This window comes from Passer domesticus, chromosome 7, assembly GCF_036417665.1.
Source record: "Passer domesticus isolate bPasDom1 chromosome 7, bPasDom1.hap1, whole genome shotgun sequence".
NCBI classification, from domain to species: domain Eukaryota; kingdom Metazoa; phylum Chordata; class Aves; order Passeriformes; family Passeridae; genus Passer; species Passer domesticus.
The window spans coordinates 12,243,341-12,267,463 of NC_087480.1; the positions used below are offsets into that span (position 1 = coordinate 12,243,341).

The 24,123-nt window shown below is 50.1% G+C and overlaps 1 protein-coding gene and 1 long non-coding RNA gene across 6 annotated transcripts in view; both read right to left on the reverse strand.

Annotated features, from left to right (window-relative positions):
• Nucleotides 1–5,994, reverse strand: part of GPR50 (G protein-coupled receptor 50) — a 43,691-nt gene extending 37,697 nt beyond the window's left edge. Inside the window, exon 1 of the mRNA XM_064426895.1 lies at nt 5,788–5,994. Coding sequence (XP_064282965.1) covers nt 5,788–5,962 — 175 coding nt within the window. The 5' untranslated portion in view covers nt 5,963–5,994. The remainder of the gene's footprint in view (nt 1–5,787) is intronic.
• Nucleotides 5,995–10,432: 4,438 nt separating this feature from the next.
• LOC135304477 (uncharacterized) lies at nt 10,433–23,611 on the reverse strand. Of its 5 annotated transcripts, none has more exons than XR_010365861.1 (3): nt 23,563–23,611; nt 12,311–14,682; nt 10,433–11,846 (listed from the first exon to the last, which is right to left on the reverse strand). It is a non-coding gene; the product is annotated as an uncharacterized LOC135304477 (long non-coding RNA). The 5 variants fall into 5 exon arrangements; XR_010365858.1 differs by lacking the exon at nt 23,563–23,611 and adding an exon at nt 22,792–23,517; XR_010365859.1 differs by lacking the exon at nt 23,563–23,611 and having other exon boundaries at nt 12,311–13,215; nt 13,327–22,785.
• Nucleotides 23,612–24,123: the final 512 nt, after the last annotated feature.

A 24,123-nucleotide genomic window follows, 5' to 3' on the forward strand; every position in this document is an offset into this window, starting at 1 on the left:
GGAGGATATGCCAGGGCCTGGATGGGAATCCAGCCTGAACCCTCACCAGTGCAGGAGCAGGTGAATGTGATGGTGATGCCATCAGAGACCTCTCCAAATCAGTTTGGCCACGGGGCTGTGCCTGTGGCTCCAACACAGCCTGAACAAATGCCCTGTCTCTGTGTCTCACTGCAAGACATCTTCGAGGAAAAGGCACGTCAAGACTGATCTCCACTTTATGCTCCTATTACACTTGAAGTTCGCACTTCACCTTAATCCAAATTGATTTTCTCACAGGTTTCATCCCACTGTCACTCCTGCTTCTCCCACCTCCCACAGCCAGCAGCCCCACTGCAGTGCCGCGGGAGCAGGGGCTGCAGCAGGGACAGATCCATCCCCCCTGCAGCAGAGGGACAGATCCATCCCCCCTGCAGCAGGAGGCTGCAGCAGAGGGACAGGTCCATCCCCACCTGCACTCCTGCTCCAGTGCTCCCAGAGCCCACCACACCCCCCAAGAGACCACTCTCAACAACTTCTCTGCAGCAGCCCTACAGCCCATGCCCTGACTGTGCTGAGCCCAGCCCCAGCCCGGCTGCTCTGCAGCCCTAACCCTGCAGGTACCATTCCCATGGCTGGGGCACTGCCAGTCAGCTTGAAATGGCAAACTCATCACCGAGCTGTTGGTGCATCAGTAACAAAGCTAAAAGCAACCACTGGCGTGGACTGCCTCCCTCAAGAGCAGAGACATCTGTCAGCAGCTCCCCCCTCTGATGTCCCAGGTGCCCATCCCTGCTGAAGGGCAAGGGGGTGCTGGCTGCCACCCTTCCCCAGCAGGTGGGGAAGGGGAGACCCTGGAGTGCCAGCAACCTTCTTGCAGTTTAACCAACACACAGGCTGCTCCCCTCAGCAGAGCCCCCCCAGAAAGCCCAGCCACCTGCAGCAGGGCCCCCCTCATTCAGGGCCATGGGCTGGGTGCTTCAGCAGCACTGGTAGGAGTTTGCTGTAGACAAGTGAATCAGTGGAACAGATGAAGCATCCTGAAGCATCTACCCACAATGTACAGCAAGAAGAGATGTAATTTCAGGCTTATGGCAGATGCTGGAGGGTTTGTGGTGCTAAAAAAAAATTTAAAAAATAAATCTCAACACCTACATATAATAGATAGCTTTCTAGGACAAGGAAATCCTGCAGTAGCTGGAAGAAAACCAATCACAGTTCCCAACTAGATTTGAGGTAAGGAATCAGAACATGGTCCAAAACAACATCTCCTAAAGGTCAGTTTCACAAAACTAGAAAGACCCAGACACAAAAATAACTGAGAGAAAACATCTAAATATAAGTAAGTGTGACAATGCTTATTGGAGGATGTTTAAAGATGCCTTAGTAGAGTCCTCTTTCCCACCAAGAAAAGTAACAGTATATTTTAAAAAAAATATTTGGTTTAAAATAGAAATTTAAGACAAGAGCCAAATTTAAAAGAAAAGAAAAAATAAATCTACTTTAAAATTAGAGCAAATTTTATAGAATTCAATACATTTTATAAAGAAAGCTAGAAGATATTAAAAAACTTGGAGGCAATAGGTCTATCAGGAAAAAGCAACAATCTATCAATACATTAGGCTTGATACTAAAAATGTACAGTGAAAATATCCTGATATAGACGATGTAAAAAGTATAAGCATTACTTTTATCTTTGCAAAGGATGACTTAAATCTCAGCTATAGCAAAATTCTCAGAGAAGCAAGTTGGGAAGATCCCCAACGGCATCTGCTAACCATCCTTCACATCTGTAACGAGAAAACCTGGACTCAGAGCCTATGAAGGAGTTCACCCAAATTCCTAACATTGACTTTAGAGAAAAAAAACAAACCAGAAGCCTGTCCCAGGCCAGCCAGGAAGTTCCAGAGGTCTTGGGATAATAAATAAAAAGCCCTGCTGAAGCAAACAAAAACTTAGCACAGTGCCAGTATTTCCAGAGGGCAAACGGCTGACCTGGGAAGTGCAGGCTGGTCACCCTGCCCGTGCTCCCAGCAGGGCAGGGAGCGGCCAGCGAGTGCTCAGGGATGGAAACACAACTCCTGTTAGTCAACACAGTTTTCTGGCTGGAGGGCTTGTCAAACGGATCTGGCATTTCTTCTTAGAGTTTGCATTTGGCTGACAAAGGTAACCGTGTTGACATAATACATACAGACTTTGTGTGACGCCCGACCTTGGCTGGGGTGACAGTTCAAGAACAAAATCCCCCTCGCTATGCAAACAGCCGTGTATAGTGTATATCCAGAGGATTAAAAGCCAGTTGAGCCCAATGACCTCATTAGAGTTGTACCTGCACTGCCTGCCCCTAGAGAAGGTTTGGATCCCCAGAGATGACATTCCCAAGACAAAAAGGGCCTGTGAGGCAGCAGAAATTGTTCTCTGCACACAAAGTTCCAGGCAGCACTGCTGGGAGACATGGGTTTCCAGGGAATGCATGTTTGGGCTGTGTGCCTGAGCTTGCAGCGAGTTGAGAAGAACTAGAGAAGGGTATTGCTAGAGCCCCTGCCTAGGGAGCAGGCTCATTGAAAAATATTGGCTGGTTTTAGAGCTGATTTTCACACTTGTAAAGCTGGCCAGAGGCAGAATGGAAAGCTGTAAGGTCAGCCATGCCTGCAGCCCTCGGCTGGTCCTGATCCCGCACGTGCCCCAATATACATGGCTCACTATCATTGTTTCTTACTTGGGTCCTAATCTGTGCTCAGCACTCTGAGCACCTTCCAGTAACAACACTGGACACATCAACTTATGTTATACCTTCCCAGATGGAAAGAGAAGCAGTGTGATTTCTCTTGAAAGAGAAAGTTCTTCCCAACCTCCCCAGTGCCCAATGCAATAAAAGGGTGGTCAGGTTTGTCAAAATTTTCAGCTGCCAAAAAATTTCACCCCTTCCAAAAAGACATATAGACATCTTTCCTGTGAGAGGAGCAGGGCTATTCCTCACACCCTTCACCCTCAATCGTGCCACTGCCCTGCCTTGTCTCTATGTTTGGACATACAGACCAAAGCCTGGAGCTTTTTTTGAACCTCTCTGACCACACAAATATCTCCAGTGTCCAGGTAACACTGGATGTAGGAAAGCCTAACACCAGACATTCTCCAGCATTTCTGGCTGAACAGTCAGCTGTGGATGTGAACTGTCTACCACAAAGGACACCTGGGGCTTTCAGTGAATCCCAGTTTCCTCTGCCCACAGGCACCACTCACCTCCTTCTCTTTGTTCAGTTCCAGGCAAATGCTGATGTGAGATGCTGCCCAGCAGTCACACTCTTGTGGCTATGTGCCACTGCAGGTGTGGGCAGTGCTGAAGTGACAAGTTCTTCAAAAATGTCCAGGGTAATGGATCATAAACCCCACCCTCACAAGAGAGATCCCCCACCACAGCCACTGAAGCAGTGCCAGTTACACATCCCAGCCTGAATCCAGCTTATCCTGACAATACAGTTTTAGCTCCAGCTGGATGACCTCGCATGAGCTTGCTCCAGAAACGAAAGGTCCTTCCAGGATTTGGCAAGAGCTGACACAGCCATCACAGGTGCCCTTTTCATTTATTGAACTGGCTTAGGGTATATTTGCACATGAGCAGATAAACTCTTTGTCCAAAGGACTTCAATCTGGCTGCTGGGTTCCAGATGAGCCCCTCTCATTCACGTGGCTGCTCACGTGTCAGGAGGAGCATGAACTGAGCTGAGATCCCTGACTTTCTGTCCTGCATCCAGGGAGGCTGACAGACTGCTTACTTCCCAACACAGAGAGATGCAGTACTGTCTGAACACCTAAGCACATATGATCTTTTTAGCAACACAAGATAACAACACTTAGATGCAGGTTAGACATTTTACTTTACTGAATCAAACCACCACCACCACTGGCCTGACCACCTCATCCTCCTGCTGCTGAAACCCTTTGTGACTTAGCACAGGCACTCCCAGTTTAGGCTGTGACTGAAGGAGGAACAGTGCTCAGGTGAACAAAACAGGATGGGTCTTGGGACTTACCACAGCTTCCAAGTCTGTCACACTGAATTCCCCACTAGTCACACTCAAGCTCTGTGTGCAACAAGAGCCACGTCCCCTCAAATCAGGAAGGTTAGCACTGTTTGCACTTGTGTTGACTTTATTCGTACACGCTGACAGCTTGTACAGAGAGCAGACAACAGGCAACTGACAAGGGCTAAGATCTGGAAAATATCTCCGTGATCACTTCACCACAAAGCTGTTCCTTTTCACTTTCACAGGAGCTTCAACTCAACTCACAGTGGAGGCAGTCTTGAAACATGAAATGCATTCAAGGGATCAACGATTTGAAAGGCAATAAAAGCCGTTAATAGCTTCAAATCTGCTTGCAGCCAGATAACATAAACAGCTAGTTATCTTGGGAGAAGGGTAGGGTGCTTTTCCTCCCCAGAACCACTGATTACAGACTTGCAGCACCCACATTTTAAAGCAAAGCTGAAGAGAAGGGCTTTTGCAGCTCTACTGCAGTTTCTCATAAACCCAGTACAGCCTGTCTGTGTACTATGGGTGCTGTGGGCAGCGTTTTATGTACCAGTTAAAAAGCAACTCACTATTCGAGGTCACTGCATCCAGTGGCTGCCCAAGCCAATGGCCATTTCTGTGCTTTCTATCATTAATAAATCAATCAAATGTTAGAGGCACTGGAAATTGTCCTGTCAGCCTTATCCATCCAGTACTTTTACTGAACCTTGTTGAGTTACTGCCTATTTACAGGAGATTGAGAAAGACAGTGAGACATCAGCATCTCAAAATACTTGCAACTTGCACATCATAAACACCACAGATATTTCATTAGAGCCATTTTACAAGCTATAAAACTGAAGGTCATTTTATGTTCTCTCTATAAAAGCAGACTGTGATATAGTCCTCAGTAAAACATACTCTATGGTAAAATTTAAGCAGCACTACACAGACTACTTGAAACTCCTTACACAGCAACTTATATCCAGTATAAGTTCTCCGTTAATACTGATATCCAGTACTATTTCTTTGCTAAAACAACAAGACTTTGAAGAAATGAAATTTACACCCTCAAATAACACAGCCTTCTTAAAAATACAGAATATCAGTTTAACAACTGTCCTATATTAATTCATTCGGGAGGTCAATCAATAAGGCTACAAAACCGACTTCCAAGTTACCTGTGCAAAAAAATATGTAAATTCTTCACTCTGCTTTCGGCATAGCAGATTTACGACAAAAATATGAAAACACTGAAAGGCTGGAACACAAAAGCAAGTGCACAGCGGTGTAATGGACTTGTCGTACAAACCCGAGCACTCCTGCTCAGGACCTGACGCGGCACTCGGAGTCGTCCTCACCTGCACCTCTGCCCCGCTCCTCCCAGCGCGGGTCGGCTGAAGGGACGTGGGCTTTACCTGAGTTGGCTCCTCCGTCTGCAGCTGCCTCTGGGGGACAAAAGTTTCGAAAAGTCGGAGGACAGCAGCAGCAGCAGCAGCGGGACGGGACGGGCAGAGAGCGAGCCGGGAACCCGGCGGCAGCCCGCTCACCGGAGCGAAGCGGCGGGCGGGCACTACTCCGGCTCGGCGGCAGCTCGGAGCCCCTGGCCGGGCAGATGGGCCGCGGGGCTCCCCGCGGAGGGGCCCTCACGGCCCCGGTGCGGGGCTGCCGCTGCGCGCTCGCGGCCCCCCGCGCGGCGGAGCCCGGGCGCGGGGCTGTGAGGGGCTCTGAGGGGCCGTGAGGGGCCGCTCCGCTCCGCCCGCCCCTCGCGCCCGCCCCGCGCCCGCCTCGCGCTCACCGGCGTTGCGGAGCTTCTTGTTCCGCAGCACGGAGAGGATGACCAGCGCGTTGCCCAGCACGTCCACCACGATGGTGAAGATGAGCACGGCAGCCAGGCCGGTGGCGGCTCCCGCCGCCGGGCCCCCCTCCAGCCGGCAGCCTGGGCAGCTCCCGTTGCTCCCCGGCCGCTCCATGCGCGCCTCTGCCCGCTGCCGCCGGGGCCCCTCCTCCTCCTCCTCCCGCCCCGACGGCAGCTCTCACCCCCGGGCCCGGCCCGGCCCGGCCCGTCCCGGGGCGAGCCCGCCGCCCCCTCCCCGGCGGTGCCGCCGCCCTGCCCGGGGCGGAGCGGGGGGGCCGGCCGGGGGTGCCCGGTGCGCGGCGGGGGCACGGAGCCGCTCTCCGGGCCGATGGCGCCACCGCGCGGCGGCGGCGGCGGGCGGGGGTCCCCGCCGGGCCCGCAGCGCCGCCCGCCCCCCGCGGGACCGGCCCTGCCCGTCCCGGCCCTCGGGCACAGGTGCCGGCAGGGAGAGACTGCCAGGCGGGGTTTCGCACCTCGAGGCGCTGAAGCTTTCCCGGTGCCTGTGCCTCCCACCGCCCCGCGGCTCCGCTCCCAGCCAGCCGCCCCTCAGGCAAACCCATCCCCACAGGGACTTTTTCAACCAATTACGCCAGAATGAGACCATTCACTTTCGCTTTAATACTTTTTACCGATTGTAACGTGTGCGCTGCAGAATCCCCCGCAGTAATGTAAGCTCAGCAGTCCACTCACTCAGCGCCTTCTCAGCCGCAGGAAAACGGCGCTCAGCCGGGACACACAGCTCCAGTAGCCGGGATACCCGGCTCCTTCAGCCAGGATACCCCGCTCCCGTAGCCGGGACACCCAGCTCCTTTAGCCGGGATACCCAGCTCCCTCTATCGGGATACCCAGCTCCAGTAGCCGGGACACCCGGCGCCTTCAGCCGGGACACCCAGCTCCCTCTATCGGGATACCCAGCTCCCGTAGCTGGAATACCACGTTCCCACAGCCCAGCCCCACGGCTAGGGCTTCCAGGCACCTTCTGTGCTTTATTCCACACCTCCATGAGCAAGAAGACACCAAACCACTGCGGTCAGGCTGTGGCTGCAATACCACAACCACATGAGCTCTCAGCTTTGTTTAGAAAACAAAATCAGAAACGAGAAAATAGGGATACTATAGAACCATGGAATGGTTTGTGTTGGAAAGGACCTTAAAGATCATTCAGTTCCAATTCCCCATGCCGTGGGCAGGGACACCTTCAGAAACACCATCCAGCATGGCCTGGAACATTTCAAGTGATGGGGCATTCACAGCTGCTCTGGGCAACCTGTGCCTCATCATCCTCAACAGTCAAAAATTTCTTCCTTATATCTAATCTAAAGCCACCCTCTGTCAGTTTAAAGCCATTCCCTCTTGTTCTGTCACTCCCTGCCCTTGTCTAAAGTCCTTCTCCAGCCCCTTTAGGGACTGGACAGTGCTATAAGGTGTCCCTGAAACTTCCTCTTGTCCAGGTTGAAGAACCCAGCTCTCTCAGCCTGTGCTCATAGCAGAGGTCTCAGCACCAGCCATGGGCAGGACAGAGGGCAGGTCCATGCTTGGGCTGTCCAGCGCCACCTCCTCTGGCTCCTGCCCAAAGCCACCCCTCTGTGTGCAGGTCAAAGTGCCCAAGCAAACATGAGGGTTGTGTCACAACCCATCGTGGGGGTTTTACTACTGCCTGGTCGAGTGAGTCAATAACAAAGCAAAAAGCAAAGCCTTTGATGGCTCACTCCCTGCCAGCAGGGTACAAGCAGCAGCGAGGCATGGCAGAGACCAGCAGCAAACAGGGTCTGCCCTGGCCTGGGGGCCTGGGGTCAGAGCCAGCCTTGCATCTGTGTTCAGAACCTTGCTGAGCCAACCCGCTTTAAAGTCTTCTTACCTTTTCCCCACAACTGAAGTGCTCAATTTTGGGGGGAAAAAATAAAAAAAAAATAAAGAGGGTTTTAAACAAAATTATCAAAATCCTTGAACTGTTAAAGAGAGCTTTTGGCTTGATATGTAGCTTCTTTTGGCTTCCTTTTGGCACTCTGCACTGAATTCTGCATAGTTTTGAAAACATTTTCTCTGTGTAAACCAAATAGTTTTGTTCATGGACTTTCAGCTGTTCTGTTCAGGACATACTTGCAGACTGGAGTAAGGTCAACTCTCATGGACATATCCTTTCAGCACCTTTCACCTTCACTCTGCTCTTCTCTTTCAGTTTTGCACCATTTATAAGATGCTCTTAGGAGAACGAGGATGTGACTTCAAGGGACCTGAACTTTACAGAAAAGTATCTTGGCAAGAGCACCAAAGCTACCCAAAAAAGATTTTGGCCTCACATTTAAAAAAACCTTGCTCACAGAGCAGTGCGAGGTAAAGGGGGTGTAACATTTCATGAAACGAATGCAACTGGAAAAAACATAAAAAGGGCTTTTTATCTGGCCACATTTTTGGTGTGTAATTTACCTACAGAGAGCAGTTCTTTTTCCACAGCCTGGAGTGACTGCCCTAGACGGGAAGGTCTGCAGAGCTCTACCAGGTATGTGTGCATCTGCATAGCTGCAGCAACTAATCTTCCATAAGAAACTTAGAAGAAATTATGATAGATGTAGTGAGCAACTGTTTTCATCACTGGAGTGATTTAGATGAATGATCTTCAGGCTGTTTCCTCCCACCTTCCTGCTAAATGGACTCTTCACTGCTTCAATTAAGACAAGGCAAGCACTCTAAGGAGCAGTGGCAAGGGGAAAAATATTAAGGTAGAGGTATCAATGAGACCTTTTTAATTACACTTTACCAGAACTGGTGACATAAATCACGCTGAAATAAGAGTATCCCCAGTGTGTTAGAAGAATTTAGGCTCTTTTGATTGTGCAAGGATCATGAATGTGATCGCAGGAGAAGGCACCTGAGTTAGTGTCAGAAACCAGAACCCTTCAGTACCTGAACTACACCAGGGGGAGAGAGTAGGTACCTGCATGCCAACAGGAAGACCAGTAGAATGTAATCAGTGCAAAATATTCAAGCACCAGAAATGCACACTCCTTGTGCAAAATTGTCACAGCTTTGCTAACAGGGAGGCTGGAGGGGCAATGCCTGGCACCCTCCTGCCATGCCCGTCGCAGCAACCCTGTGCAGAGCATCTCTCATCCCTTGCTGAGAGTGTCCAGTGGCACAAAACACCCCCATTTCCCAACCCTACCTAGCAGGCACACAGCTTAGTAAGAGTTAATCCAGGTATACTGTAATAAATGGAAGCTTACATAATTGAAAAATAGCTGAGGCATTAATCTTCCTTCTCGCTACCTTGAGTCCTCTTTAAAAAGATTATTTTGTCTTCAGAGACAGCTTTAATGCTACTTAATGAATCGCTTATAAATGAAGAATTTTTTTCCCCTCCTATACAGGGACAGGCTGACTACTACCCTGATTGTCACAGAGACAATTAACTTTTGTCAAATATACAAAGATAATGGCTGTTCTCTACAAATACTACTATACTGAATTTGGCATATTTGAGGCAAATTTTTCTTGCTGTTTTGACTAAGCATGCTTAGTGACAGTGACATACCCATTCCCTTTAGCCAGACCTGGGGAACTCCTCACGCTTAGCAAAATAATTAGTGGTCCCCTGGGCATCTGCTGGAACAGGTAGGTTAGCACTGAATCAGGAACACCGGGTCGGAAATTTCAGAATTCCATCATGAGCTCATTCAAACATATCTTGATGTCCCACTTCAAAGGAGGGAGGAGACATGAAAAGAAAGGAGAGAGATACAAAATCAGAGCCTCAACTTCCACACTGCCTGTCTCAGCTGCAGACAGGGGTGCAGGCAAGCCATCTTTGATCTGTAACTCCCTCTTTGAAAAAGCAGGCACCAGGAGCACAGGGTGGGTTAGTGGTTTCCTCACTAAAAATAACTCCCAGTGAGCTGCAAGGCCAATTTTATAGTCACTCCTGACACTGAGGTTCCCAAGCAGTAACACTCAGTTGTCTCCCTTGTCCATGTCCCACCAAACACCTGCTCTGTCCCCCAGATTCACACACACAAGGCAAAGATGCTGAATGAAGCTGAACCCCTCTTCTCCCAGCACATCAGCCTAGCCAAGTACTTGTATTTATTTCTAATAAAAACAGCAGGCAATGAAAGTTGTAATTTCCCAACACACCTGCATTTTGACTCAAGCAATGTCCTTTGGGAGACACACTAAGCAGAAGCAGAAATGAGGCTGATAAATCCTTTGCCACATGCACTACTTCCACATTCTTTAGCCCCTGCACTCTTTAGTCTGCTCCTGGTGATGGGCAGAGCAGTTGTCCTACACCCCTGAACAGACTCAGTAAGAGTGCAGAGGTCTCTGCTGCCTCCCATATTGATACCAGCAGCCTACAGGTGTTCAATGCCACATGCAGTGCTCAGCCAGTGCAGAGTTTCAGCATGGCCTTTCCTGTACAGACTGTTTTATTTGCTTAAGATTCTGATCTAGAGCCCAGACAATGGAGGTTCATTCCTTGGTGCAGTCTAAGACTCACTGAGCCCACAAACACAGCTAAAATAAGTCATTTAGTCCTGCCATGGATTGTCATTATAAGACATGAAATAATACAACGCAGACACGCTGCTGCTTTTAAGGTAAAAAGGGAAGTTTATTTTTTTATTCTAACAGTTATAGATTTCTAAAAGTGACAGTGGATTGGAGGGTGAAAGTGCCACCTCTCCAATGACACTGGACAAACTAACAGTTCATAAAATTTCTCTTCTATAAAAGAATGCAAAACAATAAGTTATTTGCAGAAAGTATGTGAGAAAATGCGTTACAAGAATGTAAACATCAAAAAACTTAGAAAATCTTAAAAAATCAAAACAACAATGCATTATGACTATTAGCATAAAAATAAGGGCAAACACCTTCTCCCACCCATACCCCTTATTTCGATCCTGCCCTAAAATCCAGCACGTGGCCAGGAGGCAGAGTTATTTCCAAACCAGTACCTACAGGGGAATCACTACTGCCCACCTGCAGTTCTGCAGCCAAACACATACAGCAGTCGTTCCTCTCTCCCAAACTTTTCTCTGGTCCAGAGAGAAACACAGAGAGGCAGCACGGCTGTACTGTGCACAGGGTGAAAGTGCCAGTCCTGGGAAAGCAGCACTGGCTGCTTCAGCAGTGAACGGATGAATGCAGCAGCTTGCCCTCAGCTGCCATGGCAGAGGAGATCAACAAACAAGCAGCTCTATTTATGCTGTCATGCTTGCCTAGGAACTCCAGACAAATGAATAACCCCGTGTTCAGCCACTTCCCCTCTTTGTCCCCGAGCAGCAGCCCGACACGGCGCGCAGCCCGCTGGCCCACAACAGCCCTGGCTGTTAATCACCACCAGAGCTGCGGACACAGGCCTGTTCATTCAGCCCAGCTTAACGCTGCAATCTAAATAAAAAGGGAAAGAAGGAAACTCTGTATTCCTTTTGCACCCTGAATAATAAATGACACCATCAATGTTGCCTTGGGATGCAACATCAAGCCACTTCCTTTGCTCCAAGATGAGATATAAGAAGAATGACTTTGAGGCTGACTTGCCTTTTCAAATATCCCATTTCCCCCCCCATCTCAAACTCGAGGATGCAACATGAATGAAATCAGAATTAGCCTCATTACAAACCAGCAAGGGGGAGGCTGACCTAGATTCACTCTGCCTCTCGGAAGGAAGTGACGGCAAAAGTTTAAAACCTGTCATACAGGGCTGCAGCACATTTGGGTGAAAGTTTGTTGCAATCAAATCGTGCTTTCTGAAAAGGCTTTTACTGGTGGGATGATTTGTATGGCAGCAGCTGAATTATGCATGGGATTTGTACAGTCTCTGCTGGCAAATAAATATGTGTGAAGAAACTCAGGCTTCTTCCTGCAGCATCATCAGTGCCTCAAACCCAGCCCTGCATCCCTGGGGACACGTGCTGGGTTTTGTGGTAGCTCTCACCACCAGCTACACTGGGCAGCATCCCGTGGTTGGAACCAGTCTTGCTGCAGGTCTCAAGATGCTAGGACAAAATGTGGGATTTTTCAGTGACTTTACCAAACCCACTCTTGCTCCTTACAGGTCTCCTTTGACCATTCCCTTTCCAGCCCCAACATGCTGTGCACACAAAAATCTCTCTGTTCTCACAGTTTCCCACATCAGCACCTACAGGGATGCTGGCTGAGTAGCTCTCAGTTTTCCTAGGGCAGCTCTCACAGCCTCTCTCACCTCACTTTCTCTCCCCTTACTTCCCCCTCCTCCAGCCCAGGGTTCATCTCAGTTAGAGATCAGCTAGAGGAATCAGGTCAAAATTTTGGAAATATTAGGGTATTACCCAGTTCACCACCACCTGTATGGGGAGAAAGGACCTAATTTTATCCTCCGACTGTTCCAGGGGCAAGAGTGTGAGATGGAAAGTGCTGAGATGCTCTCCCCTTCACATTCCCTGCCTCCCCAGCCCCCATGTGCATTCAGATGCACACCCACCTGCAAGCATTCTGCCCACACCACGTTCAAGCTGCTTCTCCTGCTGGGGAAGGCACAAGCCATTGCCATTGGCAGTTGCTTTCCAGTGCTGAGGCTGAAATTCCATGGCTGTCCTCTGCAAGGAGAGAAACAACTGCCTTAGGAAAGAAGACAAGGAGCTTTCCCTTTCCTGGAGCAGCCCCTCCTGCAGCTTGATTGTGACTTGAGCAAATTTCAGGAGCACTTGGCAGTAAGCATCTTGCTATGAAGCAGCAGTGTAGGAAGGACAGTGCGACACTTTCGAGCTCTTAATTATGTCCCAAGCAGCACCTCTGTGCCTGCAGTAATGAGGGCTCAGCTACATCCACGCTGTTAGTGAGATCCTGTTTTACTTCATCCTCATTATGGGAAATAGCCTGCTCAGATCCAGCAGCCGTGGAGATGTTTCCTCTCATGAAGCAGATTGCCTTCCCCTGTCAATTACGAGCAGAGAGCTCGACAGCCCTGTGCAAATTGCTGGGTGAGAGCATAAATAGGAGGACATGAGAACCGATTACAGCCCTGGTGGCAGGCTTGCTTAAAAACACCTGATGGGAACAGGAAGGTCAAGAGTAATAAAAAGCAGAGAGGTGATGGTGATGGTGGCTGGCACAGGGGGATGTGTGGTACCTACCTGCCCCTGCAGAAGTGCAGCCAACCACGGTGGCAGTGTGCTGGGAGTTAACAGGTGACTCCACAACCAAAGCTTTTTCCACGGTGAAGAGACTCCCTTTCCTCAGGCTATCACTTTGGTACTTATCAGCAACGTGCAGCCCATAGATGGGAAACTCCGTATTCTTCAGGGAAACGGAAATGATTTTCTTCTCTTGCTGTACTCCCACTAAAAGCTCTGATTTCACTGGACCATCCAGCACACCTGCAAAGCTCTGCAGCATTTCCAAGAGGTGAGCAACCAGGTCTCTGGGCTGAGGCTGCACACAAACCTTTACCCAGCACACAGCACTGGTGCTCACACTGCCCACAGCAGCTGCTCTTACCTGAGGCAGTCCAGGGTTAACTTCCATCATGAGCAAACTCTTTTCCTGCTGGGTGCCCATTCCAGAGAACAGGATGAGAAAGTGTGTGTGGATTTCAACCAGTGGTCCTGAAGATGGCTTGTTCAGCCCTGCAGACCTTGCTGACTCCTCCTGAGCCTGCTTTGCAGCCCCGTTGCCCTGCTGGACCCCTGGAGCCTGCCTTTCCTCCTTCCTTTGGGCAAGGAGGTGGCAATGTCTCTTCTGCCTGGGGGTCAGCCCAGGGTCAGGAACAATTAAGCAAAGGAACAACTTTCCTGCAGCAAACAGCTGAGTGCCCATCTTACAGAAATCACTTTGCTCTGCCCTATAATACATCATTGCCCATGAACTCCCACTGGTCATCAACCCACTCCCCATTGCCTGGTCTGATCTTCAGCCTGCCACGGTAAGGTCCACAGCACCACCCGATGCATGTGTGAAGTGCCAGCTGTGTTTGCTCTGTCCCACCCATCTCTGCAATAACCGCATCCAGAAACCTCCTCTGGGCATCAGCTCTGCATTTACACATGTCAGTGTTTTTGCAGGCTCTGCAGGAGGGCATTGACTCCTGCTCACAGAGCAGTTCTGTCTGAAGGAAAGCTATTGTGTTTGCCTGGGTGGGCTTTGAAAGTGGGCCTCTGTGTGCCCTGCAGAGCCATTCTTCACCTTTGCACTCCTGCCATCCCCACAGACCCACTGGGGTTGCTCACCCTCCTCACCCCAGCCCCTTTGCTTTCCTTCTAGACCCTGCAGGCAGAGCTGCCTGTGATTTAATCCTTGTATTTAATTCTGCTAAGTCATAGGCACCAGAAATCTGCAGCTGGCAACTCCAGGCTGCTTTCCAGCTTCTCCATCCAGACCTGCCAGCAGACGTTTTCAGTTTTGGTTCTCAGATCTCCATTACAGTCTGGTCTCAAAACAGTGGATCCACCAACCCTCCAACTGTGCACGTTCAACTCCACAGCCTTAAAGCTGCTACAAATGAGCTGCAAGTTCCTCCTGCTCCTCGAGAGAAGAGGGCATCCCTCCAGTGTGTCTTTCTTTGGCATAGAGTGGTATCCTTCAGATCTCCCGAGCACAGTTTGGTGCCTGGTTTTCCCCTCCTCCCCAGTTGTAGGCTCATAAGCAAAGACAGCTCTCTTCAGATCTGGTGATGTTAAAGTTCTTCTTTATCAGTAACTCCACTTACCTCTGCAACAAGGTGAAAACAGTGCTTGAATTTCTGCTGCTTTCCTAGAGAATTTAAGTGACACTGAGCTGTAGGAGCATCCATCCTCCTGCTGCCTTTTCCTCAGCTCCTCAGTCCCGGTTGTGCTCTGCCATTCCTGCAGGCATTTCCTAATAAAACCAGGCCCAGGTTTTAATCAGTCATGTGGAAGAAATGAGAGCTTCGGTTTGTACCTCATAGGAATTTCATTGAAAGTTGAACAAATAACTTCAGAGAAGAGAAATGGAAAGAAAAAGGAAGAATTTGCATGCCTCAAGTTCACATCACTTTCCTAAAATCTGATTGAAGAAAGCAAATTTGGAGATGTAAAGTCAGTTATAAGGTTTTGCAGGGTTGTATACAGTTAAAATGAAGCCCCCAGTAGATGGGATTAGCTCCCCCAGTCAGAGGTTGTCCCTGCTCCAGGCAGTGGGCACTCCAGCCTGGCATGCAGGGTGCACAAAAGAGCCTGAAGGAAAAGGCAAGGTTGCTGAAGGAAAGCTGGATGCAAATTAGATTTGTAATACAGAGAGCTTGAAATTAAATATAAATTCAACTACAGGAAAGGTTGCCAGAGATATTTAGGATTTGTATGTGTACATTACATATATATACACATACACACACTCATATATATTTATAAAGACCAACAAATCCTATCTGTGTTCAACGTGGGCAAGATGTTGCTATAGTAATCTTAATTTTACATTCCTTACATTAAAAATAAGATTGCAAGTTGTTTGGCACTCAGACTGTCTTTTTGTTATAACATGTGCTGCATTTAACCCAGTGGGACTCTGTTCTCTACCTCTTGGAACTATGGAAATAGAAATAACTAACAATAATGTCATCATTACATGGCAGCCTTGGATTCAGTTTCCTTTAAAAAAAAGGGGGGGAAAAAAAGAAAAAAAAAGGGCAGGCTGATAAAGAAACAGCCTGTGCATGTTAGCATGGAATTTAGGCTTGGACATGAACATGTCCTTGAGGACAGGGAAACTGGGAGCTGCAGGGGAAACAGGGTAGTCCTGGGTGGGAGCGGGCCAGAAGGAGAGCACCTGCTTCAGATTTCACGTGACACCAGCTGTAAATCAGAAGTGACTCCACCAAAGCCAGGAAAGGCACCAAAGGGATACCAAAAAGGATACAAAACCAAGTGAGGTACCTGTGCTGCCAACATACTGCCTGTGATGAGATGGGGAGCTGCTCCGAAAGCTGGCGTGGGACATGGGGCTCTACCCACACTGGGGGCTCTGCCTGTAAGTGGGGAACTCAAAATAAAACTTTAACACCTGTCCCAAACCAGCCTCCCTGTCTGGCAGGAGCAGGTTGGAGGGTGGCAAAGGGCACCCAGCAGCTGCACACAGCCACATGGCCACCACAGCTGCTCACTCCTACCTTGGTCCCTCTCTGAGAGGCTGCCTGGGGGACTACAGCCTCCAAAACCTGGGGACCCAAGCTCTTCCAGGGAAGGACAGACAGCACTTTGTCTCCCTGGATCTGCTGGAGCTTCAGGAGGTACCAGACCTGGGGGGTGTGAGGTGGGGGTCTGTGCAGCCCATGTGCACATCCTGTGCTCTGAAGAGACGAGTGCTGACTTGGAACATCCCCATCTGACATCAGCTCCCAGCAGTGTTTGTTTTTCTCCAGATTGATGATGTTTACAACTCCAGGCATCTTCTCAGTCATCTGTGATCTCTGGCCATGAGTGGGTCTCTTTGGGACATTGGATGACAAGTGTTGCTACAGTGCCAAGGAGATGGGACTCCCAACTGCCTGTGGCAGGCAGAGCGCTGTGTAATCATGATTTATCTGGAGTTAGATTAAATTATGTCTCTCTTTCCTGCCTGCCCTGGCAGTGGCTGTATGCAGGTATGCTGTATTTCTTCCTCTAAACAGGAGAACCTGGGGCCATTTACCAGCAGCTTGAGGTCAGAAGGTGCCCAAATGTAAACTCCAGGACAAAGCTTGTCTGAGCACATTTGAGGGACAGAGCTGACAGGTGACAAACAGCCAGAGCTGAGTTCGCTCTATTTTGGCTTATGCCACTGCTTGGGAAAATACAGGAAGGGAAAACGGGTGAATTATTGTCACCTTCAGACTTAAACAAATGGAGGCTTCAAACAAAATTGCATTGCTTAGACGTTCAGAGGGGGAAATATTTACCTCGCGTGCAGAAATAAATGTTAAAGTTTATGAGTCACATAAAGCCTTTTTATGCTGAAAATCCCTTCTGGATGAGAATGGGGATATTTCTCATTGTGATCTTGATCCATCCAATTTATTTGTGGATCAAAAGGATCAGTGAGGGCCTTATTCTGCAGATCTGGCAATGGGAAAAGTTCTTTCAGTGGGGGCTGGATGCCCACCTGTTTCTCCCCGTCCTGACTCACACAGGTACCTTTCCCCACCCAGAGAGGTCCCATCACCCCTGGCAGGAAAAGCTCTGCTTGCCTCTTTGCACTGAGGGCTTTTGGCTGCAATGACAGGTCTGCTCTGTCATGTGGTTGCTCCCCAGAGCCAGGGGATAGAGTGGGGCTCCTCCAAAACCCCCTGTTCACAGGCAAAATCAGGCTTTGGAGGAAGACAAGGAGCAGAGGAAGGTGGAACACAGGAGCTGACAGGCTAGGCAGGGGGAGGGTGCTCTCTCTCTCTCTCACTTTTTGCAGCCCTGAGCACCCACCTTGCCAGGATACAGGATACCAAACACTGGCATTCACTCCTCTTCCCTTAGCATGTGAGAGGGAGGTGCATGGAATAATGGATGAGACAAAGAGGGGCTACCCCAGCCGATGGGTGCACTATTCCCGAGCTGCTGGCACCACATTCCAGGGAGACAGACAGCAGCAGATCCTGGGAGAGGCAAAGGCAGGGAAAACTCATTCATATGCAAAGGGCTTAGATCTTGGGGAGACTGGCAGTGAGCTCATGCAGCACAGAATGAGCCTGCCCAGAGTTCTCTGCCTTTTGGAAAAAGCAAATTGCTACTGCAGGAGCCTCAGGCCTTGTGGAAAAACCACCATTTCCTTCATTGGTGATGATTTATTTGGGAAGAAGCCTCATTTTTCACTGATCGTATTAGAAGCACAGAATGGATTACAGCATGGAGTAACCCTGATAGCTGAGAAACTCAGTGTATGCAAATGTGAGCCTTCAACGGCTCTTTCTGTGAGAGACTGCCTGTGGCTGGGATGTGCTGGAGATGTGGCACCAGTGAACAGCCTGGTATTTAAAAGCAGAGGCTCTGCCACAAGGTGCAACACAAGGTCTGCTGCCATTTCCAAGTGCAGCTGCTCCCTGTGAGCACAACTTGCATCTCTGCTCTGCAAACCTGCTCCTTTTGCTGCAGAACCCTGTGCCCAGTACACACACACACACGAGCACCTAAAGACTGCTAAAAACAAACACTAAGTCATCTGCAGCATCCATCAGCTCCCAAGGCCTCCCAGGCTGCTCCCTTGTACCTAAACTGCAGCCCAGGAGTGGCCCAGAGGCAGCACCAAGGGCCCAGGGCTGTTTCATCCTCTCCCACCTCCTCCAGCCCCTCAGAGCTCAGGCATTAGAGGGAAGCACGTTCAGGTGGGAAGAGGGATCAGGTGAAATTTGTGGTTTTGCCTGGACTGAGTGCTGCCCTTTGCCTGGGTCACCTGGTGCATCTTCCCTTGGGTATCCCTCGTGGACCCAGGCTGCACCCACCACAGGGATGGACAAGGATGCACAGGGATGCTGTGCAGTGTGTGGCAGCTGCCTGAAGATGGCAAGCCAGCACTGCAGTTTATAATACATGCAAATAACCCTGCTGGAGGGAGAAAGGGGCTCCCTACAAATAAGAGGGCTATATTTTCTTGGCAGCCCATGGAATGCCAGAGCAGAATTTAAATTGCGGTGTTTATCAAACAAGTCTGAGCCTTTTTTTCTTTCCTCTTCTTTGTTAAATGCTGCCCGTCTTGCAGAATTTTGAGCAGCACTCCTGGTACTGCATCAGTCCTCAAGCCTAAATGCAAAGTCTGAGGAAGAAATTGCAATGCATCCTTTGGCACCAGGGAGCCATAGAGCTGGTGTGTGCATGCAATAATTTATCCTAAGCCTTCTAGTGGCATTTTATGTCTTTTTGCTGTAGTGCTATTACAGCTTTGATTACTCCATTTTTATGTTTGTCAGCACAGCATATGGGCAAGATAATTTGTATTCAAAGTATTAAACTGGTAATGTAAATTATTAAAGACCCAATTCATAAACGCATTACACACCATATGCAGATTTCTTCCCCTTAACTCCCCCCTTCTCCTCCTCCTCCCCATTTTGCAGACCTGCTTCACACAGCTGGAGCAGGAGTGGGACCACTGCCAGCTCCCACCCTGGGCAGAAGGCTCCTCAGGTGAATGAGTATCAGGTGAAGACCCAGCCTCTTCTTTTTCCTGATGCCCCCTGCACAACTCATTCATCCCCAGGTGCCTGTTGCCCATCAGTTCATCTCATTTGGCACCTCCAAAGACAAGAGAAGAAGCTCTTTCCCATTTTGCTCCAACCCCTATTTGCAGCAGGGTACCCTCTGAATTATGTACATCTCCCAGTGCAGCCATTGCAAGGAGGCACTGGAGTGGGCACAGGAGGGGAGCAGACAGCCACTGTGGCAGCCCCACCTCATGCCTGTCTCCAGTTCCACACGTGCAGGACAAAGGCAGCTCAGCTCTGCTTTTGTGGCAGGGGCTGCTGCACCTGTGGTACACACTCATGGGCAACAGGTCACCCCTGCCTGGGCTCAGCCCCCACAGGATTCCAGCAGCAGCCACTCTGAAGGGCTGGGGGCAGTGAAAGCCTCCAATCCTGCATGGGAATTGGGCTGTTCAGCTGCAGCCCCTTCCATAGCAGGCATCTCCCTTCAGTGGCTGTTTACCAGAGCATACACAGCGCCTTTGTGCTGAGCAGATGCCGTCTCCTGTTTTTCTCATTACCAAGATTTACTGTCTTATAAGCTTATTATTGACCCAGGCTTTGGGCTTCCTTCAGGGCTGAGGCCGAGGGAAATGCAAACTCCCAGCACTCCTGTGTGCAGGAGCATCCCCCACCAAACCCAGGGAACTGACACGGGGCTCAGGGCTGCCTCCCCCAAACCTGGGCTCCTCCACCTCACAGTGAGGGCTTTGACAGCCCAGAAGAGTGTCAGGGAGCTGCAGGGTGCCCTGTCCCTGCCCTGGGGGATCCCAAAGCCCCTGGGCAGCCCCTCAGGCTCTCCCCCTGGTATAGAGCAGTTTCAGTGTTTTGTGCTGCCAGCACTCCTGAAAAGTTACATTGCAGAGGAGGAAGAATTGGGACTGCAATGCTTAACTGCATTTAGCATGTGTAAAATCAGGCAAGTCTCCTAACCTAGAGACCCCCAGCACATAAAAAAACCTTTCTGGCTCTGCTTTTCTGACAAAATACATGCTTCCTCCCACCCTGGGACAAAAAGGGAGAATTTTGAATCCAGCTTTCCAGAGGTTTCACGGGTGACCATAGCAGTGTTGCTCTATTTCTCCAGACTTGCACTTCCCCAGCCAAAAGGTGCTGCTGGCAACAGACCAAGAGGCAGGATTGCTGCTACATGGCCCTAGCAAAGGAGCTGTTTTACCTGTGTGCTCACACTCCACCCAGTGCCAAATCGCCCTCGGCAGAAGCTCCCAAGCTTCTACGCAGAAAAAATGTACAACTACATTTCAACCCAGTAGGACACAGAAGTACTCAAAAAGTAAAAATGCTGCCAGTGCCTACTGGGACTCAGCTCTGCTCCCCCAAGCAAAAAAAAAAAGCAGTTTTGCCAGAAAAAGATGAGAAAACAAGGCAGCACAGCAGGAGCCACAGGCCACTGGTGCTGTACCCAGAGCCTCTGTGTCAGATTAGTGTGTGTGTGTGTGTAGCTGACAGCTAAACAAGACCATCCCCCACAAATCACGAATTTTGCAGGGCTTTCACACAACCTTTCACACGTTGCTGAGTCAGAACTCTCAGTGACACTGCCACACACTGGCTCACTCCTCAGTCCTGCTTTAATTCCCTGGGACATGGAGTCCAGCAGTGCCAGAACAGGGTGGGAATTTCACTGCTCCCTGAACAAGAAACCTGCCAGTGCTGGCTGGCTCAGGGTGATGCCTCCACCTGTGGAAGGCACAATGCTGCTCCAGCAGCAGTGGATGTGTGCTGGGAGCACTGCGAGGCTCCAGCTGTGCACAGCCACGTTTGGGTATGCCACAGCTGAGGCCAAAATTGAACTGCCAAGGCAGGGCATGCAGGAAAAGGATGGAAACATGAGCAAGGTGCTGGAGACAGAGAAGCAGAAAGGGAGCACATGCAGAGAGGCTGGGAAAGAAATTACTGTTTAGGAAAAAACAAACCAAACCACAATTCAGTTATTTCTGTTCACAACATATTTGTAATTCCTTCTCCAATATTTGTTTTCAAAAAAGCCGAAGGATTTTTCAACTCCTATTTCATCATCAAATGAGGAAGACCCTGGTCCATCCACACTGTGATGACCAAGCCATGAACCTTGTGCCTGCAGGATGAGGGGCTGGGATGGAAGAGGGATGGAGCAAGTGGAGCTGGCCCGGGCAGACAGAGCTCCAGGGCAGATGCTGCCGGGGCAGGGGCAGCCCTGCACTGCCACAATGGGCTCAGCTTTGGGAGCGCCGGGCTCTGCACACGGGAAGGTTCAGAAGCCCCGAGCTGGGTTTTCTCCTCCTCTCCCATCATCTGCTTTTCTGCTGGGCTCTGCAGAGCTGCCCCTGCCCAAAATCACAGTGGGCACCGTGCAAGCAAGGCCCTGAGCATCTGCTGTGCATCACCAGCCACGGGGATGCATGAGGCTCCCCCAAACCTCGGGGCAGCAGCAGAGGTGGGGCATGCAAACAGTGCCATCACAGCAGAGCATGTCCCTCCCGCATAAGAGGGGAGCTGGGACACACGGAGCTCTGCTGGGGAGGGTGGGGTCCCCCGCAAATAACAACAGTGATTGTTATTTTGGAATACATCCACAGAGAGCCACCGTGCTGTTCATCTTCCCTGCCTATAACCCACATTATGAAGACACAACCCACCCCAGCAGACGAGCTAAACAGCAGGCTTCCAGATGTCCACCCGCTCGCCCATCTCAGACTCCTAATCCCCTACTTTGTCTGAGCTCTAGCTCATTTCTGATGCATTCAGATTATCCAGCGAGCATAACTGCTAGTGAACATCTGAATATTTCCTCCTCCATCTCACATTTCACCTTGGAGGAGAAGCACTCCACAGAGCCCAGGCCCTTCTTTATCAAGCCAATTAGTGCAACACAAAAGCAGTGAATAGGACCAGGCAAAGCTCAATGGCCTGTAAAATCCCCAATATTTCGAGATGGGCTTAGGCCAAATATGACTGTTTAAAAAAAAAAAGGGAAAGCCTAGGGTGAGTAAACCAGAGTGCTGGCCTTTCCAACCACATTAAAAAGAAAACCCAGCAAATCAGTGCAACGTACAAGGCAGCTCATGGATCATAACAAAAGTTTACAAACAGAACAGCTATAATTCCTTCTATAACATTGGAGGACCCAAGTTTGCAAGGAACAAAAGGAAATGATTAACAGGGGAAATATGCATGGTACAAAAAGACTTTTTAGTCCAAAAAAGGATGTCCATATTTAGAAACACTTGATTCCTGTTGTCAGGGCCCTGCTTTTCCTGAATGTGTTTCTCTCCCGCGAAAGAAAGAAGTCACAAAGGGAGTTTGTGCACAGCCATGTCACATGCACACAGGGCACCACTGATTTTTCTCCAGGATAAAGGGGAAAATGCAAAGGATTCCAGAGCAAGCAAATAAAAATTAAAAATAATCATGTCCATATTTAGGAGAAGGCTTCTAGCAAACCAGCAGCTCCTCTGGCAGGATCCCCTCTCCCACCATGGGCACCCTGAGCCCTTCTCAGGGTGGGCTGCCCCCACAGAACCCTCCCTGACGGGCTGCCCAAGCACCCACGGCAGGAAAGTGGTTCTTGCTCCCCTGGGGCTTGGGGTGGGAGGCAATCGTGCTCCAGATCACAGGGATGTGCAGCTCTGCCCTGGGAGAGGCTCTGGATACAGGGCTCTGCCACCTGCTCTGGCACAGCCCCACCAAGCAAGCACAGCCTGCAAGGGGGTGAATGGAAAAGAGACCCTGCCTGAGCACCTCCGAGGGGCAGGAACCGTGTGTTTGGCAGGATGAGAACATCCACAAAGGTGCTCCCCACCTACCATTCGCTAGCACCTCCTCTCCCCACAGCAGCCTGTTCGTGTCCCCGCACAGCCTGACCCTGCAGTCACCGCCTCCTTGAGAGAGCCGAGCACAGACAGCAGCAACGCTTCTGAGAGCAGCCCTTCCCTGTGAGCCCAGCAGGGCTGAGCCGGGCGCTGGGGCAGGCTGTGAGCCACAGCACCATCTGCTCCCGGCACAGGCAGGGCCCTGTGGCTGCGCCGGGCCTGCGCACCCGCGGCCCTCAGCTGCCTCCGCTCCCCTCCCCGCCTCCAGCACAACCGCTCTCCCCACACGGAGCAGCTCCTGCAGCCCTGTGACCTCCATCCCCACCCTGGTGCTGCTGTGAGCACAGAAATCTCGGGGGAATAGCAGCAGTGTCTGAGCTGGCACCGAGCAGCAGCCCGCGACAGCGGAAGGTCTTCCCTAAAGCGCCTGACTGCTGGGAAAACACAGTCCAGGCTGCTCCCAAAACTTAAATATAAACCACACCATCTCAAGGAAGCCTTTGGGTCAGATGTGCTGAGCAGAGCTGCTGTGCTGGACTGAGAGCTAGGCAGAGAACAGGAGAGGGTGAGGCACCCACAGCTTCTCATGGGCAGCTGGGCCAGCACCTCACCACTTCTTCCTAACTTCTAATCTAAATCTACTCTCTTTACTTTAAAATCATTTCCTCCTTGTCCTATCACTATCTGCTGGTGTAAGATGTCACTCTCCCTCTTCTTCATAAGCCCCCTTTAAGCATGGGAAATGGAAAAGTCAAAGAGCTTTACCTTCTCCCCAAGCAGAGCACTAAAAGGGGACAGAACCATTTACTCCCACTTAGCAGAAATGCATAGGGAACAGTACAAAACAAACAAGGCTAAGTCCTTCCAGTTCAAAGCCACTGAAAGACTTTTGTGAGTCACCCTCAAGGTTCAAAATACATGGTCTAGTGGATTTTTTTGCTAGACAGCTCTGGTGGGAATCACCAGCAAATGGAACACAAGTGACAGCAAGTAATTAAACAGTCTAACACTAACCTTGTCCGGGGGAAGGTGCCCCTGCCTACAGCAGGGGGCTTTGAACAAGATGAGCTTTAAGGTCCCTTCCTACCCAAACAATTCAAAGATTCAAAGATTCTGTTTGGTCAGGTTCTATTCCACTTTCAGACACATCCTTTGTAGAAAGGGTTCTCTGTAAGAGTTTTACTGACATCTTGATCTTTGAGCTTGGTCTGAAAAACCTCCCAGCAGCTTGCAAAAATTAAGTTACTATATGAAGCAACAAATAAAGCAACAGAAGACCCATCATGTTTCCTTCTGCTCTCCCTGCTACTGGGCAGAAATCCAAGC